General features: G+C 39.5%; 3 protein-coding genes across 7 annotated transcripts in view; 2 read left to right on the top strand and 1 right to left on the bottom strand.

Moving 5' to 3' along the window:
* Nucleotides 1–5,341, top strand: part of frmpd1b (FERM and PDZ domain containing 1b) — a 43,298-nt gene extending 37,957 nt beyond the window's left edge. For all 3 annotated transcript variants that reach the window (XM_028459443.1, XM_028459441.1, XM_028459442.1), the window contains one exon: nucleotides 137–5,341. In XM_028459443.1, coding sequence (XP_028315244.1) covers nucleotides 137–2,691 — 2,555 coding nt within the window. In that variant the 3' untranslated portion in view covers nucleotides 2,692–5,341. The remainder of the gene's footprint in view (nucleotides 1–136) is intronic.
* Nucleotides 5,342–7,593: 2,252 nt separating this feature from the next.
* Nucleotides 7,594–18,073, bottom strand: slc25a51b (solute carrier family 25 member 51b). 2 transcript variants are annotated; one of them, XM_028458822.1, is made up of 2 exons: nucleotides 17,941–18,073; nucleotides 7,594–8,747 (listed from the first exon to the last, which is right to left on the bottom strand). In XM_028458822.1, the coding sequence occupies exon 2, from the start codon at nucleotides 8,698–8,700 to the stop codon at nucleotides 7,765–7,767; it is 936 nt and encodes a 311-aa protein (XP_028314623.1). In that variant the 5' UTR covers nucleotides 8,701–8,747; nucleotides 17,941–18,073; the 3' UTR covers nucleotides 7,594–7,764. The 2 variants fall into 2 exon arrangements, with proteins under 2 accessions (XP_028314623.1, XP_028314622.1); XM_028458821.1 differs by lacking the exon at nucleotides 17,941–18,073 and adding an exon at nucleotides 15,075–15,158.
* LOC114470574 (helicase with zinc finger domain 2-like) overlaps nucleotides 17,244–19,319 on the top strand; it is a 21,329-nt gene continuing 19,253 nt past the window's right edge. The window contains exon 1 of one of the 2 annotated variants that reach the window (XM_028458820.1): nucleotides 17,244–17,355. The gene's annotated coding sequence lies outside the window, so the exon portion shown is untranslated. Of the gene's footprint in view, nucleotides 17,356–17,452; nucleotides 17,587–19,319 lie in introns of those variants that run through there. The other variant, XM_028458819.1, reaches the window with a different exon arrangement.

The following is a 19,319-nucleotide window of genomic DNA, read 5'->3' as shown; positions in this document are numbered from 1 at the left end:
TATGTCTATTGCATGTTGGAAGTTGGATTTTGATCAATCCATCAGATTAATTGTCCAATCAATGTATATTAAATGTAATAACAATCAGTAGGAGTCTTTGTATCACGTAATTACACCTTTTTTCTATCTCTCTCAGAAACGGAGCTGGCTGATCGGCGGAATGCGAATCGTTTAAGTGGAAACTGGAATGGTGTTGTAGCTAAAGCAGGGAAAGAGCCACCACCTCCACTTGCTAATAAGACTCAGTCCTTTAAAATTAAGAAGGAAGTTGCGACACCTGTGGCATCCCATAATCAACACACTACCAAACAAGCCAATCCTCAATCATCCCAGAAACCAGAAGTTAAGGTCAAACCACCACTCGCACCCAAGCCTCAGCTACCTCCAAAGCCTCAAATTATTCCCCCCAAGTCACCCCAGCATAGGAGATCCTACGCACAGTGCAATGGGGACGCCTCTGGACGTTTATCTTCAGAACTCCTGGAAATGGAGCCAGAAACCATGGAGTTCAAGTCTGTTACATCAGGTGGATTACCTCTGTCATCATCCTTGATCACAGCTGTAAGGTGCAACACGCAACCACCACGACCAATAAAGACTTCACAAGCTGAGGAAAAGACCCAAAGCCTTGAAAGCAGCCCCAGGCGGAGTACAGGTCTAGCTTATGGGGGCGGAGTTGAGGTGAATTCCAAAGCACACTTTTCCAATGAGAAATTATCTAAAGTTGAGGAGAAAATAAATGGTTCTGACTGGTCAATAAAAAAGCCACCATACGTACCCTCCATTCCTTACCTCAATTCAACTGCAAAGCTTCCCGTTCCCCCTCCAGTGCCTCCCAAACCCACATCTCAAACCATTTTGCATCCTTTATCTCTACCAACCAGCTCTCCAGTCTCCCCTACAGATCAAAGCAAAGAGATTTTTAAGGATCCAGTCACTCCACCAAATGGGATCATTCCTTGGAGTAGTCGCAATGGCAGCATTCCGTCTGGACCAAAAAGGGTCTCCCTGAGCCATGAGAGTCTATCACCCAAAAACACAGATGCACCACTCACCCTCACCACCTCTCTCACCTCAACAACCTCCAAAGGGGTTGGGAGCGTAGAAAGCAGAGAACCAGTAAAATCTGGGTCAGGGTTGGATCTTAGAACCAGCTCCTCCAGTCTCGGAGGGAGACTTTCAGCCTCTGCTCTGAGAGGTAAGATCCAGGCTCTCCCGTGGTACATGACCCGCTCCCAAGAAATTCTTGGAACTCTAGATTATCCTTCTACGACCTCGATTAATGGAGACACATCTGGGTTTGGCTCTGGTTTGTCAGTAGCCAGTGGCTTGTCTGACCTAAACAAAACTCCGGTGAAGGAAAAAGGCTCTTTAGTTTCTAAATCAGGAAATAAAGAAAACATTCTAGACGATGGGGCTGAGGTTGTGATTGCAACCATCAGAGAGGCTCAGGAAGTATCCTCACGCATGAAAAGGGCCAATGGGACAAATGGATCACACCCTAATCTCACCTTTCGAGAAAACAGTGTGCATAGCAGCAGCGTATCTTCGGAGCAGCCTCAGTCCAGACCTCATTCAGCAGTAGGGCTAGGAGGCGTGTCTAACATGCAAATTGGAGGTGACTCGCCAACCTCCTCGGCAGCAGATGGGACTCCTCCCCAACAACGAGAGCCTTGTGGCTGTCGCACTGTTTACGCCAACTGTTTCAGTGGAGACACTGAGGACGGTGTCAGCTTTGATGAGGAGCTCACAGTATATGAGTTTTCCCGCCGAATACGCCCCAAACCTCCCCGATCTGTACCCGCTGACCCTTCTCCAACAACACCCTCTCCAAAGTCTAACATTTTTTCATTGCTGAGAGACAACCCTCGTCCATTGTCTACTTTCTCCTCTGCTTCCTCTGAGCTTAGCCCTCTAGTTTCTCTTCCAGGATCACCCACAACTCTAGTTGGTGGTTCTCTTCGTTCACTCACCAACAAGAACTATGGAGGGCTGAAAGGGGGATTTGCTTCCCTGGGTCAAGATATTGATCAACTTCTTCTCATCTTAGAGAGGGGTGCGTTGGAGACAACACAAGATTCAAAGAGGGATAGCAATGCCATAGAATTAGAGCCTGACCTAAATCATAATGGAACTGAGGACAGTATGACCCTAAAATCTAAACCTAAACAAAATCTAAACTGCACAGGGGTGAGTAACGTCATGACTGAGGCAGAAAGAACTCTTCTACAAGCAGAGGCTCGACGACTAGCATCTGGATGTCAACGGGCCACACGTGTCGGATGGGCACCGGATGAAGCCCTGCGGTCATTATCCAACAGCTTCAGTGCCCTGGTTCAGCTTTCTGCAGCCTGTTTGCGATCAAACGCCTGCTCTGGCTGTGACACCTGCCAGAATCCAAGTCTGGCACACAGGGATGAGGACGACGATGGCCAGGATGCGATGGACAAGCTAAAAGAGATAGTCAGTCTGTACCGGGAATTTGTCGGGGCAGTTGAGACAGCGGGAACTGGTGCTGTGGTGAAGAGCCTCACCGGGTCTGTACAGGGTCAAGGGGAATGCGACGGGGTGAGGTTGTTGGCAAAACGCTGCACCGTGCTCATCTCATCTGTATTTTCACTCACTCAACTCTTCCGGACACGCACTCTTGAGCCGTCGGACGCACCTGGCCAAGTACCTCTCAACTTTTGACCTGTGAAACTTTAACCACTAAGAAACCACTGACCCTCGAGCCGAGACCAGAGACAACAGCACAGAGATATCTAGTGTGTAACTCCTATTTTCTTGTACAGTAAGTGCCATGCACACCACAGCACACACATTCCCACACAACACAGAGCCACACGGAAACACACACACTGAAGAAAGACCAACAAAGTATACGATTTTAAAAAAACAAACAAACTCATTGCTCGGTCTCTTTTTGGGCTATGCATTTGTACATATTATTTTATAATTATCTTATATTCTCTAATTTTATGATACAATATGTGTATGTATGTAAGGATGAATTACCCATGTACGTATTTATGTATTTATTTTTACAATGTTTGCACCATGATCTTTGCTCCATAGTTTCTGGTGAGGAAAAATAACTATGGATGTCACTGGTACTTTAGCCCTACTCTTTTAGACAGTATTAATAAGTTGTGTTTTGCTGCTTTAAAGATTCCTCCACTGCACAAGGTGTAATCTGTAAAATGTCATTTTTTATGTGTATAACAGAACATTTCTTAACAAATGACAGCACGTTTGCGTTATGATAATTGTGATATTCAGTGATTAACTGATTTGTTTTATACGTGCAGGTTTTGCACCTTTTTAAGGATTTAGTTTTTCAACACAACAGGCCCATTTAATGGAATACAAATCGCTACCATTACGCAGCAGGGAGCACATTTTTGACTGTTACAGATTGCACCTTTTTATGAGATACAAATCCTTTGTCTACAGTGTTTTTCTGCCCTCAAACAGACTCAAAAAACTTCTCAGATACGCCATCACAACCTGAATATATATAGTATCAGTAACATTTTTCTAGCTCTCATGTGAAAGTCACTTCATCTATACTTTCTGGGAAAGAGTAAAACCTAGGCAGAAAAACAGTGGACCTTATTTATATGTTATAAAATATCTTCAACTTGGCACAAGTGTGACTGTTAAACTCTGTCTAGATGTAGCAAACATCCAAAGTCTTAAGACACTGAGCCACAACTACTCTCTGTTTTGGTTTCCTTCTCAGAAAAATGGCTTCCTTATTAACATGCAGACTGAGAGATGGACTGACTGCTGTAGATACACATTTATATTTCTGTGTCCTATTCTGTTCTTACCTTACTGCTATGCAAACTCCTCAACTCCCCACATTCTGTAGTTTTTTATGTATGTTAACATTGGAAGCAGCTGCATTATGTTTGTTTGAATATGATGGAAGCCCTTTTTTTGTTGGGAATGTTGGATTTTGTCTTTGTTCTGGGAAAAAAAAAACTTTCTGTATTATTGATTGCAACGTTCTGCAAAGTTGCATGGCATCCGCATTTGTCAATATAACCCCTCCTGTCTATACTGATGTCTGTGAAATGTCAGTAAAAGGATTACATTGTTTGATCAGTTTGCTGATGTACAATCTTCATTAACCAACTAACCACATGGTGCCGATTCATTTGATAAGCCATTTCGCTTGGAAGGATCTTCTTGAGCAATTTAAAACAAGTACAGGTAGGTAAATGATCTGAATCAGGCAGCAGTTGATTATACAAATTGATCACTGCTAGGTTATACAGTAGCTGGTGAGAAGATAAAAAGTCATTTTAATCTTCCAAAATATTGATCGAGGCCAGGTAGGAAAGAAAAAAGCAACCATGCAAAAGCTAAACAAGAGTTTACAGTTTCCATTGGCCTGTGTGATATCACAAGAGTGTTGCCTGATGCCAATTAGGATAATTTCAACACCTAAGAGTGTCTGTGTCAGCAATTTCTACATTTGTGGGTGATAAAGTGTAAGAGCAGTATTTCGTATTCAGAGGGAACTTATTTCTACACAGTCGGCAATTTTTTCATAATCGAGTTCAGTTAGACTTATGAACTGAGAAATTTAGTTTTATGGAAGAAATGACAATGTTCTGATTGTCAACTGTTTGGGATATGTCTGTTGAAACTCTTTATGCTGCTCTATGTTTTTTTAAAACCAAATTCCAAAAAGTATAAACCTCAAAGGTTTACACATATTATCCATATCAGTAGGGCCACTGATGTTGACAAAACCACTGTAGAATGACAAATTGTGTATTTGCCACGATGCTAAGTGTCAAATTCTGCCATAAAAGATAATGGGTTACAACTAAATTGTTAAAAAAAAATGGGTTGATGTAAGAATTTGGAAGCCTAGTGTTGCTTTGCAGCATCTTCACAAGTATAGCTTTTGTGTGCAATTCCTGCTCAGCTTTGGTCTTCCAACAACAAAAAAAAGTACAAGGAAAGAAAATCAGCAAACTGATGAGGTTCATCATACTCGTGATCACACTGCATAAAGTTAAGCTTCTCTAATTATTATTATTTTTGTTACATTTGTAACACATGACACTAAGAAAAGCTGGCAAAGGGTTTTACAGTAAATGCTTTGATTCTTGTGGGAAGAACCATCTTCGCCACACTCTATTTACAATGTTGCATAATATGCATTTGTTTTCATGTTAAAACTTCATTATAATGTATTGTGCCATTTGATCATCATCTATACTTGCTTTATAATGTATGTTGGCAGACGTTGGTCAGGTCGCAGCTGATTTTGGCTACACTCTGGTCAGGATGCCAGTTTTTTGCAAGGATAACACAGACACACACATACACCATTTATACTCCTAAAACCTAGTTAGAAACACCAATGAACTCTGCAGAGTAACTGGGTTGTTATTGTCCTAACTTAGAATTATTCACCTGATTCCTGATGCTAATATTTCAGAGTTAAGTCTGCAACGTGTGTAATAGATCGTATACAAATAAAGATGTTTTTGGTTAAAATAACTCAAATTGTTCCTTAGTGGTGCAAATATCTCTCTATATATATTGGCATTTCAAAATAAAATCTGTGGATCAACTTTTGTTTTTAAAACTGTTTGATTTGTGATAAAATAGCTTACACTGTATTTAAAAAATAAACATCTAGAAATAGTATAATAGTCATTTAGAAAGACCACACATACTAAATTTCTCCTACAGAACTAAGGAGGGTGTTCACTTAACTACAGGAATTTTCTTCAGTTCCCACAGAAATGGTGTGAAGGAAAGGTTAGTGATGATAACTTACATGAAGATTAAATGTCCCCTAAACAATTACAGGTATGGTTTCTTCCCACAGTCTAAGCTACATGCATTCATTTCATTAGTCTCTAACTTGGCAGATAGAGTAACAGTGTGTGTGTGTGTCCTGTTCTTGGTGAATTGGTCATTTTTAGAATTTTTTCACCAGGTTGACGTTCAAGTTTACAAAGAATGTTCAGAATATTTCTTACATTTTCCTGTGCTTAGTTACGTTTCCTCCACAAGGTGATCATACAATCATAGTTTATCTCCTCAATTTGTGACATTAAGAAAGATAAAATGTTCACCAAACGGGTTATGAGATGAAATACAGATGCTATTTTAGGTACAGAACCAAAGTCCTCGAGTCAGATTGTTCCTAACCTGATCTTTATCGTAGTTTGACTTCTGATAAGAGTCATCTAGAGGCCAACACTCTGAATGACCCCAGACACAAAATGTGACCTGACAGCAGTGGTTTCTGCTGCCGAAGCCATTCCAATGATCACAGAGTTTGAACTAAAGCGGAGTCACTTTTTTGTTGCTTACATCAATCATTACAAACCAGTGCTTATGTATTTCACTTCAACAAAGCACAGTTGTCTCGGTGATCGATTGTGAAAAAAAAAAAAAAAAGGGATTGGTTGGAGAGGAGTCACATTGTTCACATAAGACTCAGGTGTACAGTGGACTGGCACAAAGGTCACGTAACTCCTCAGTTTCACAACATTTGGAGGCTTCATAAGTTAAACATGACTTCTTTGTTTAAGGTGAACCAAGTTCATTCACATATCTGCTCACTCATGCAGTTTGAAGACATTTAATGGCATCTTTAAATAATTTTTAGGACAGATTTATTGTGCTTTCAGTCGTGATTGCAAGCTGTTTTCTTTACAGGAAGGTGTTTTACACAAGTTTCATATTTGAAAACCGAACATAGGAAAATTCTCAGAACATCTCATGTAACAGAGAACACTTGAAACGATCATAGTGAAAGGTTTTAAGTAACAGCTTCACATGGCAGCTCTAGCTTCAGTGTTCTCTCTTTCCCTCTAGCGGCTGTGCCGCAGCCTTTCCTCGGCAGGCCATCATGCCACTGTGTGGCGACTGCAGCTACTCAGCCTTGAAATCTGAACCTATTATGTCAACAGATGTTACAGGCAGAGAGTAGCGCAAGCGTGATAGAGGATTATATCAAAGTGTGCAGCGAGGGAAGGGAAAACATGAATCAAAAACTGGCAATGGGTTTATACAAAGGACACAAACACAGAGGAGCACTTTTGTTTTCTCATGTGTGAAGGTGCACTCGACCACAAACCAACAAATGCAGCAGTATATAGCAAAGTGTTGTTGGTCAGTCCCTGTTCTTTGTAAAAGAGGCCTACATTACACGTTTTAGTGACAAATGACAAAATTGGGCACTTGGGAGAGAAAACATTCACATGAAGCACATGTTTACAAAAATTGGCCAAAAGATTGTTTTTTGGGCATTGTGTCATCGAATAGAGGAATAAAGGGGTTCACCACGCTCACTGATAAGATGTTTTGGGATATTTTAATGGCTGAATGCAGAAAACAGTTTAAGAGGCAGGATTTAATTTAACAGAAACCAACAGACAAAAAACAGCTACTTTGACAAAGCAGTTGATTCAGAAATAAAGGGAAAATACTGCTGGAGTACGACTTGCCCCACATTTTGGCGCAGCTAGCAAACCAGGGCATTTCTGATGGACTAGCTGTACAAAGGCCAACGTGTGTGTGCCATGCTTTTATAATTTGAAATAAAAAATGGAACAATGTCAGAAGTGCAACTTTAATGCAATTTTCCAGTCAGAGATTCCCTGTCCCACAACCACCATTAGACAACTTTAGTTTCTAGGTTCTTAAAGCAGGCCATCGCCCTCAACTCTGACATTTTTCTTTCTTGAATGCATTCTCAGATATTTATCTTTTTCCCCCCATATTTTAAAAGAGCTTGAGCAGCAGCTCATAGGTGGCGTTGATAATCCCCCAGGAGATCAGTGACCGGTGATAGTTGAGGTGGGCACCTCTGAAGAGCATAGCCACACTGCCGCCCCTCTCTCTCCACACTGTTAGCAGCACCTCGCTGCAAGTCTTGAAGGCTCCGCCCACCTGAGCCTGTGCCCGAGACTTCACCACATTTATTGGAAAGAACATAATGCCAAGGCCAGCCCCTAGAACACCCCCGCACACAAAATCATTCACCAAGTGACCGGCCTTGCTCTTAGCCTTTGGGAGCTGCTCTTTAATGGGGCCCCGGAGCCCAAAGAAGAGTACATTGCTGGGGCCATTACGTAGGAGAATGGGGACCAGGCCACGGTAGCATTCTCTGATGCCGTACTCGGTCAGTAGTGTCCGGAAGGTATGGGCTGTGTTGTTAAAGCGCCCGTGGTGCCTGTGGTCTTGTAGGAGGGTCTGCACTCGCTCGAACGGCGTTAAAAGGGCCTCTGCAGTTCCTGCCAAAGATGCAGCAAAGCTCCGTGTGAGCAGCTCTGGCGCCCCACTGCCACCAGCCCAGTCCAGCAACACCCGAGAAAAGTCCTCGTACAGGCCAAACATGATGGCCACTGTGATGCTCTTTTGGAGAAGTGGGGGCAGCAGACCTCGGTACAAATTCCTCAACCCATCCGTCTGCAGCTGCCGCACGGCTTCTGTGACCCGCACGCCGTGGAGCTGCTGGCGAAACAGCACCTTCTGGATAGGGAAGGTTATCACAATATTGGTAAAAGCTGCCATGGAACCACACATGTAGTGTTTTCCTTGTTGGCTCATCATGGAGCTCAAGCCCGAAGCCGACATCAGAGTTCGTCCCCCTTTGGTCAGGGCAGATTGTGGCTGAGGCGTCCGCGCTGACTCAGGGTCCATGGTGGCAACAGCCATGAGAGGCTCAGGAGACCAAAGCCAGACCCTTCAGCATCACATCAGCTCTGCAAAACAACAGACAAGGTTTAGTTTGTTTGACTTTGGACATTTAACTATTAAAACCTTCAAGTTTGTGTCCTCGTTCATATCACACATTAAATGTGACTTCTATCAGTTTGGAGAATGAACCCAATGCGACCAAGAAGGGACCCGCATGTGCAAAACAGGTCCTGAGGTACTATCTGTGCACGCAGGCACGCACTGTGTTTACAGAAATAGAATTATGGAAGTAAATACGGAGGCTTCTTGTCTCTGCGTGTGTACTGATAATATGGGTAATATAATAAATATTTATCAATTCTAAAACCTCACTTTCCTTCCACTGTCTACTTTTCACGCCATCCTGCGCTCCTATTGGGACGCAGAGTTATGACGTTTAAGGTCGGATAGAATGTGATCCGGCCGTTGAAAGTGGTCTGGGTCAAATTTGGGGAAAAAAAACAATCGGCTTCGTGCATTTCAAACTGTCTTTTTTTGGCTCTAGTGGCCTTTATATGACAGTTGCTTGACAGGAAGGGGGTGAGAGAGAGCAGGGAATGACACGCAGGAAAGGGTCCCAGGCCGGGAATCGAACCTGGACCCGCTGCAGGTGAGGAGCTACAGCCTCCGTACATGGGGCGGGCGCTCAACCCACTGAGCTACACACCGCCCCCAAACTGTCTTTAACAGATCAAGTACAAGTCACACATGGCCAAAAAAAAAATCTGATTTGCGTCCATTCGCCTGCAGTCTGAATGTAGCTTTAGAGTCTTCCAGCACACGTTTCACCAAGATCTATTGGCATTTTCTGTACTTTATCACGACTGTACTTGAGCCACTTCATAAAAATCATTACTTAGATATCTGAATAAAACAGCACGCAAAAGAATTGATCCACACTGCGATGGATGCAGAGGACCTGCTTGGAGACAAAGAAGCGCACAGCGCAGGAAAATAAGATCAGAGTGCTGACAGAGAGAGACTGTTCAGTGCTGCAGAACAGACTTCACTGTAATGAAACAGAGAAGCTGCTCTTCACTATGAACTGAAATGCACAGTGTTTTATTAGATAACATTTAATTTGACTAACTTTCAGCAGCCCAGTTTAAAGCTAAACATGTTATTTTATATTGCGCATTGTTGAAATGTTTGTGCTAAATAAATATTTTCATTGTTCTGTCATTGATTGCATAGTCATGCAATTGCAATGCCTTGATTTGACTGAGGTCAGTACACAGTAAATGCAATGGTACTGCTACTAATAATTGGCATAATTTTTTTCGGCTTTTCCGTTTTCTAATTTTCATTTTTTGGCTAAGAATTTTTATTTTGGTGCATCCCTAGTTGTGGCTAATTAGTGTCTGTGTGCTATACTGCACGCTCCGGCTCCCTGTGACCCTGAATTGGTTAAGCAAATAAAGATGAACAATAAATGTGAGAGCAGGATACGATTTAGGATTCTAACATAGGCAAACAAACTACTGTCACAGAAAAGGTGGCCTTGTTCTCTTCAACTTTGAACTGTTTCTACTCACAAACCTGCCTTTAACTTATGACTAGGCTGTCCCAACGGTCTACTGATAGGTAATATTATACAACACACTGATAAGGGTAAGTCACAGAGTGCACAATCATTAGACAAGTTGGGCCATTCAACATACTCACTGTGCAGGGAAACCTATTAAACAACTCACTTCAAATTAAAGATATTTACACGACCAGGAAAATATGGAACGACATATAAACATCAGGAGAGACAAATCTCTGCCAGAGAAAGCAAGACTATGAGTGGGATCTTCTTGCATAAAGAAACTATACTAGTATACTAGGATCTAAACAGAGATCAAGAAGATAGTGGTTGCAGGGTCATTCGAGGTCAAACCAGAACACCAAAATATCACATCAGAAATCCTTCAACACAAGTTTTTAGGTCATAGTGATGCACAGATGATGCCACTCATACACAAGCTGAAAGACCTTTATATAACACAGATCCATTTGCAATTTTACAATAGTATATGTACAATGATTTGCCACAAATGGCCTACGGCTGAAGACATGCTGTGGGTTATGAAAAAGCAATGGGTCACAAAAATGTCCCATCTCTTGAGCCACTGTGGTTATTAGGGAGTGAGGCTGTCCTTTGCAAATGCATGAGCTTTGACTGATCCAGGATAGTTTTTTTTTACTAAGGTAGAACAGTGTTTGATAGCTTGTGATCATCTTTCCAAGAAATGCATTAATAGAGGGATGTGAATGATGTTGCACAGGTAGGCCAAGCCAGTCTTTTAGATTGATTATTCAGGATTTTACTGTTAACGATTATGAATCGATTCTTACATTTCCAGAGATCGGTTATTTATGTTATTCAAATTGTAATAAAAACCAGGTGAGTACTCCACATTGAAAAGGCTCCGGTCTGACGCGGCGTAGCATTCCGAACGTTGTGTAATCAATATACCGGTACGGCGGTATACAAAAAATGTACATCATAATGAAAATATTTACCGGTATTTGGTATGAACCGGTATACCGCTCACCCCTATAATGATAATAAACATACATATATATCTGAGTCTTGATGGCCCGATTTCCAATCACGTGATCGGATCGGGACATCTTTACCAAATATATATATATATAAACAAACATACATGTATATAAGCAAGTTCCTTTTATAGTGTAAGTGTCACTAAGAATAGTGCTGAGAAACAATTATATATATATATACATACATTAGTGATCGACCGATTCATTGGCCAATTTTTGCGGGATTTATGTGTATCGGCATCGGCCGATGCACGCTGTTGCATTCGCCAATCCACTTTATAAACAGAGCGGCTGCTCCAGAGCTCCATGTTGCTGCAGACAGTGAGCATAGTATCCATAATAATGACGACAAAGAACTGAGGATCATTATTAGTTTACCTCTTTCCAGTTGAAAATGTACCAACTAATAGCATACCAGTAGTATGGGCTCTTGGCCTCTTAGTAGTCCTCTGTAGAATGCTGTCTGGCACTGTAAAATATGTGCACGATTAACAATTTTTGTGTGGTTTGCTTGTAGCTGGTTTTGGTAATATATTTAGTTGTATCAATGCACATTAATATTCATAATAGATCTAACACAAGCACATAATGTATCTTACATACAGTCCACCCTTACATTTGTGATTTTCGTAACCCGGTACCCTAGAAGCAGGACATCATGATTCATGATGATATTGAACATGAATGTTTTTTTAAAAAAAAATATATATATATATATATATATATATATATATATATATATATATATATATATATATATATACATGTTCAATTCCATAGAGAAGAATTAAAAATCCCTTCAAAATCTACTTTTTTAAAAATTTGGTCTGTGAATTATTTTTACCAGTGACTCTTTTCTTTGTTGAATCTTTCATAAAGATAATGTTTATTTAATTTAGTTGAATTCAGTAATGTTGTGGATGTTAAGATTTATTATATCATTTGGGAAATGTTTAGATAATTATTGCTTTCTTTCACTTGCAGCCGCTAGATATTTGTTTCGACCAGCAGAGGGCGCTGGTAACCCAGAGTTCGGTTGGGATGCAGCTATTCTGCGCAGTGAAGAGGAGATGCTATTCGCTAGCAGACAGAGGTAATAGCAAATACCTGACTTTTACAGATATTCACGTAATATTATAGATATTATTTCATGCTAAAGGGGTAAGGAATAATTTCTGAACATGTTTAAGAGTAGAAGACGGCTAGAAAAAGAGTAGTAGGCGATTCCGCCCGCCGCCTACGCCTCTGGACACCCTTGTTCTGTACAATCGAAGACTTCCAAACAAAATTTAAATGAGCAGCATAAATCCCACAAGACACTAACCATGTTGCTGTTGTTGTTGCAAATCAGCTTTAAAAACATAAAACCTACAATATCAGCTTTCATAACACTTGTGGAATTTTGGTTTTTAAATAAAAGGTGTCTATCTATAGATAGATAGATAGATGCATGTACAACACAGGAAACAGTTTGAAGCTATTAGAACTATTTAGAAGCTAAACAAACAATAGGTGTGTATGTTAAAAGCTTCTGACGAGACATTGCTACTGCAGGTAAGAGACTTTATCGAAGTTACAAACTGTCATTTGAAAATTATTTTTACTCTGGTTTTAATACATTGAACATTTTATTCCTTTAAAAAAACAGTTCAATATTTTACGGCGATGATGCTGTTTTGAACAGTGTGAGTCTTTCAGAGCCTAAGGTGTATGTACATATAATACATGAAAAATGGGTGTTTGACTTCAATTTTCACAGAATGGATGTGATATAGCAGGATAATAATAATAAATAAAAGCATATTTGATAATCTTCTCATTAAAGATACTCACGTTCAAATACTTTTCTAGTCCTACCCACTTGTATTATTTATTTAATAGTCCAGTGAAATTGAAAAGTGTCCCCCAAATATAATACTCAAGTACAGATACTACAAAAAATTATATACAAGCAAATATTACTCTATCCGTATTGAGCGACCCCTCATTAGCCATTTTAGACCACGTGACGTGGACGCAGTGGCCCCTCACTGGCCAGTTTAGGTGACGTGATAGGTGCACCACGTGACTTAAAGTTTCGTTTTATTTTAGCTCATATTTATTTTTAGCTACCCCGCTAACCCTTTTATTTTAGCCCTAACCCTATCCCTAACCCAGGAAATATCCTAAAATGTTTATTTGTTTCATATATGTATTTTTTAACCGTAACCCTTACCCAGGAAATATCTTAAAATGTTTATTTTTTTTTCGTATATGTATTTTTAAAGGTGTAATTTGCCATGTTAAATATGTTAAAATGAAAAAATATATATGACAAAAAAGAGATTCGAACCCACGTTAGCGAAAGAAAGGATCCTAATGGTACGTTCACACCAAACACGTTTCGGATGTCAAAATTGTGCCTCGCGGATTGTTGGATGCTTGCGCTCATTGAATACAGACGCATGTCACCAGTGTCAAAGATGCTCGAGAAGCGCGTCCAGCCTGTCGAGGGGAGGGGCTTCTCTTTTGCCGGTGGTGTTCATAGAATGGATGATGTTGTGGCGATCAGTTACGTTTATAATTCACCCAGTGACTGTGAAGTGGTGGGGAGCATTATTGTGTGGAGAAGGCTGTGTTTCTGGTCAGATGTATTTTGGTGTGACTCAGTGTGTGCACAAGTGTGGGTGAATGGATGTTCCTTGCTGCACACGCCACCTCCGGCCCCCGTTCATCAACTCTATATTATCGAGAAAGTGACTTGGCTTTATTTGCGCCATTTCTGGATTCACCAGAGCTCTGCTCGGACGAGAGTCGCTTTTTTTCTTCTTCTTCGCATTATTCTGAATATGTCACGTTTGGGGAACGCACCTGATTGGTTGAAGCGCCGTGATAGGCCCCAAAAGTTCAACAATCGCAACTCCAGCGTCGGCCACGTTGGAGGCGCCGGACGCACGTCAAAAGTGTCTGCCGCGCGAAAAGCTTCAAAATGCACCGCACAGGAGGCACGGGATGCACAGCAGGACCTCCGACGCTCCCTAGAACCGGAAAACGTATGTTTCCATATCAATAGCCCCGGGGTCTATTCATACGTTTCCATAGACACTTCGATAATATAAACAGTATTAAACACCAACGATTTCTGGAATAACATTACAAACGCTGTTAAATTGGAAATATCAACAGAGTGAACAAGGTTATTTATGTTTTCATACCTCTCGACCTATAACCCACCCCAGGTCGCGCATGCGCAGTTCCAGAATGTGAAAAGACATTACAGCTGATCACATTAATTTAATTAAATGCAAAATATCGGCCGATCCGATCGGTGTAAAGCATAGTATTGGGCTTTTCCTTTGGAGATTTAGATGTGGATTACCGTGCAGCAAACACGCCCCATGTTAAAACCAACCACTACTTCAACCAACCACGCCAGTTGGAGCAGCCTGCAGACAGCTGCCCTGCGTTATTCAGTCATAAGTCATCCCTGTAAGTAATGTAAACACAGGTTGCTCCAAGCTCTTAGCTAAAGACAACTAACCCATTGAGCAGCTATAGCTTCAGTTTGTGAGCTACTTATGATAATGCTGCTAGCAGGCAGGACTACCTTAGTGGTGATTGATAAGAGAGGGATGAGTCACGTAAGGACAGCAGCAGTGAACTGTGTTTAGCATGCTAACAGGTTAGCCTGATCAGTGTCAACCCGGACGAACTAGAGATTCAGTGCACAACATCTTAATGACAGTGAAATAAATTTTTAAAAAAAATAGCGTTTCACAGTGGCCAATGGCCGTAAAGCAACGGGCTCAGAGACGAGTGTTTACCTTCCACACACACGTCGCTGTCCAAGCTAGAGCAGGAGCAATGTGCGGGTTATGTGCTGTAGGTCGCGTCTCTTCTTCTTCTTTGGTTTTTTTTTTTAAAAAAAAGTCTTTTTACGGCTGTTCGCCTCCAACTCGCTGCATTACCGCCACCTGTTGTCTGGATGCATTTAAGAAATGTAATTTATATATAATAATAAATTTAAACTCCTGAGATGTTTCGACTGCCATCATGTTCCTTATTTACTAGCCACTAACTACTCTTTTACTAACCGAAACATGTTCTTATAATTGAACATTTAGGTAAGATTGTAAAAATCCCCACTTTCTTGTTAAATTAAATTAAATTAAATTAAATTAAATTAAATTAAATTAAATTAAATTAAATTAAAATTTATTTAATTAATTTTGTTTTTTTTTTTAGAAGAAGAAGAAGAAGAAGAAAAAAAACCCATCACAATCTGAACAGCAAATCTGCAGCATGTTTAGATCACTAAAGACCACTCAACAAAATAACTTTAAACTGGGGAAAATCAATTTTAATCAACATTAAAAAACGTTTGATTGTTGGAAATATTTTAGAAACGTTGTACAAGAGCCGTGTAGGACAAAGTTTCTATAATTTGTAAACTGTTTGTGTTTTGGACGTTGCTAATCAAAAGTAAGAGTGCGTGTTGATGTTTCCATCTCCTGCGAAATGAAGATAACAAAATGAACAAAACCAAAATTGAAACTTACAACATGAATCTAAATGAAACAAACACAATGAGAGTTGGCAGCTGGGCGTCTGTGAAACTGAAAATCATTTTCATTTTTGTTGAAAAGAAGAATGTGTAACCAGATTAATCATCAGTCAGCTTTTATTACCCAGCTGATGGACACATTTATCTCCATTCCAAGAAGTCACATGTGGAAAATGACTCCTCCTATGATCATAAAAAAGAGAATATGCTAACGTCCTCATTTTTGGGGCATATGTACATCTACATATGAGTAAAACACATATTTTAAAAACTCTAAAATATAAAATTAACGAAGAGAACAGTTTAAAAAAAAAGTTGATTTGAAGCTCCTGGCTTCCTTCCACAGTCTGTTATGAAAAGAGTCTGGAATCTGCTTTCTTTGTGTGAGAGAAATATTGTCTTTTGCATCAACATGTTAGTGCTGCTAGAGACATGGAGTCTTGTCTGGACCTCCATGAGGAATTAATGAAAAAAATATTGGGGTTGTTCACAGTCAGAAGTCAATGGTATTGTCCCAATCTGAATTCTTACCTCAATGTTAGATTATTATTCCTTTATAATGTTCTGTTTGGCTTTGATGTAAGATGTGACACATTTCTTTGTTTTTGCATGTCTGTATAATTTTCTAACTTCAAAATTCTATTATGATCTCACTTTTAATGCACTATGAATACAACTTTGGGTTTGAAAAGGATTAATAAATAGTTGTTTCGGTTATTGTTCATTATTTATTTATTTTTTTATTCATTCAAATTCATTTTTTCATTTGCTGTCTGGCTAGCTAACTGCTAATAATCTGGGCCATTATCAACAGAGCTGGGTTAATGGGAATCCTGGCTATGTTTAGGCTAATATAGGACATACCTGGATATGCTACAGGATCTGCCATTTCAATAAGATGGATCACCGTGATCTAGAGCAGTTTTTCTCAAATGGGGGTACATGTACTCCTAGGGGTACGCGATGGCACTAAAGGGGGAACATTTTTTTTTATTAAAAATGATAATCAAAAATAATGATGATGGAAATGATCTTGATTAGAAAATGAATTGAAAATACAAGGATCAGTCTTGGTCCCACACCAGGCGGGAGATGACTTGAAATAATACAAACCATAAAAATAAATCTATTCAGGAGGCACTAAATACTGTTATATTCTACTCATTTACAAAATGAGATTCTTTAAAATGTGTGTTGTCACTCATTAATTCCATCATTATGCTCTATAGTTGTTGTTTTTTTTGTTGTTGTTAGTATTCTGAGCAAAAATGTTGTAGTTGGACAAATTTTGGTGTACTAATGTACTTGTATTTAGAAATAGAAATGAGAAAGGGGGTACTCGAGCCACAAAAGTTTGAGAACCACTGATCGAGACATTGTTGCCATGGTAACTTGTTCACATGTTTACTTCAATCCCGAGAACGATCCCTGTCTGAGATGAAAGGCGTTGACGTCATCGTCATCATCGAATAGTTTATCAGCAAAAGAGGAAAAATAACCTTTGCTCCATATCGTGAGATTCCTTGCTTTACACACAGCTGGTAAGTGACTGTTAAGTATAATTACACGTGATTAAACCCGATGTCATGATCCCTTTAGGGTTCGTCAGATTGGATGAGTTTCGATCATCCAGGATGTGATGTGTAGAAAGAGAAACGAAACCTAACCGCGGTGTACAGCCTACTAGGTGTTTCCTTATAAAAACACAGTCATTCGCAGTCCCATGTGTAGTCGCTGCTCTGCATGGTTTTAACCTGTTCCACTCTACACAGGTACGTTCATTATTGACCTCCAGATGGTTTAATCACTACCGTTTTATGTAGATAATGAACAGGTATTTTGCTTCATCATGAAAAACAGCCGCTAATCTGCGTCATTACCGCCGGTATCCGTTACTTCTCAGAGTCCTATTTTCTGAACTTTAGGGAGTTTTACACTTCTAGAAGGCTAGCTCTTGGAGACGATGTTAAATGTGTGTGTTTATGTGCTTTAAATGAAGGATGCGCTTCTTCCGGGTTGAGCTTCATTCTGTACTTGACTCATAGCAGAATGGAGGTTTAAACCTGGTTTAAACCTTGTTTAGTGCGTGAATGTGCGCATTAGTCAGCGATGCTGTGATTGCTTACCTTTATCAGCGGGGTATTTTACGAAACCCAGCTCAGTTAAACCGGGATGTAACTATAAACGCCGTTTCTTTTGGGGAAAAACAACAACACCCAAGTTTCCATGGAAACGCAGTCTGTTAACTCTCGAGATGCGATTCCGATAAGCCCCGCCCTTATCCGACATGGTGCAAACGGCGAAGGAAGCGCTGTCACACACTGCCTGATCCTTTTTTTCTCTCTCTCTTTTTTCTTTTTGCGCGTTTTATCTTGATCTGTTGTATTTAAGAAGTGAAATCCAGATTTCTTGACTGTCTAGTTCTATTTTTGCATATATATATATATATATATATATATATATATATATATATGTGAGAATAATTTTCATTTTGAATATTGTGGACTTTTGGAAGAAGTGCGCTCATTTATCATGTATAGACTAAATATAAGTCCAGCTCCATTGTAGTAAGTGAAGCACATGCTGACAGCTTGGAATGTTACTATAAGACGCTGCACTTCTTTTGTATGTGCAGGTTGCTGAAGAAAAGGAACTTGAAAAAATAGGAAATTTTCTATTTGACAGATTCTTTTTTACTTGATTTTGAATATTTCATTTAAAAAAAAAAAAATATTTTGATGTGTTAAATATTGTAGATTTTGCCATTTAAATTTGTATTTATTGATTTTGAATAATAATTGCATGTTCTAAAAAGTAAGTTCGAACTATTTGTTTTGTTATTTAATCTGAATGAAGTCTTTAATGCTTGTCTGAGTCTATCTTCATTGTCATTTTGTAAATTATTCGGTGATTTTGTGTATTTTTGGTGTCATTTTGAGTTTTTTGTAGTACTTTTTGTGTAATTTTTTCTTAAATACGTTTATATATTTCCCTGTTATTTTTGTGTATTTCTTTGTTGTTTCATATATTTTTTTCATTTTTGTTGTCATCTTGTGTTTTTAAAGGATCTTTTGTGTGTTCATCATCTGAGGAAATCCTAATTTCCATGCGTGAACAATCATCAAATTATGTACAAAAGTCCAGTCCAATGCCAGATTCCTTTGCAAAAACATGCCAACCTTCCTCAAGGTGGCGCTACAGGAAACCTCTAAAATTAAAGATTTGGAAAATTCACAATAAATCAACCACATTAACAAAAATGTAGATTTAAATCTATTGCAAACTATAAACAATGTCACTCTGATTCATCCCACAATTTTCGCTCAATTGACACTAAACTTGCTAGAGCACATTGTCAGACTGTCCAAAAAAACTAAAACAAAACAAAACAAACAAACAAAACGTTTGACTGTAAACAGTAATAAAATAGAATACGCCATTATTGATCCCCAGAGGAGATATTTAATTTTCAGCAACACAATAAAAAGACATAACATAAGATAAT

The sequence above is a fragment of the Gouania willdenowi genome, chromosome 10 (genome assembly GCF_900634775.1).
Source record: "Gouania willdenowi chromosome 10, fGouWil2.1, whole genome shotgun sequence".
NCBI lineage: Eukaryota > Metazoa > Chordata > Actinopteri > Blenniiformes > Gobiesocidae > Gouania > Gouania willdenowi.
This window is presented reverse-complemented; position numbering and strand designations above follow the sequence as displayed.

Coding starts and splice junctions, on each gene's coding strand:
- slc25a51b (XM_028458822.1), bottom strand. CDS start 8,700: ATGGCTGTTGCCACCATGGACCCTGAGTCAGCGCGGACGCCTCAGCCA.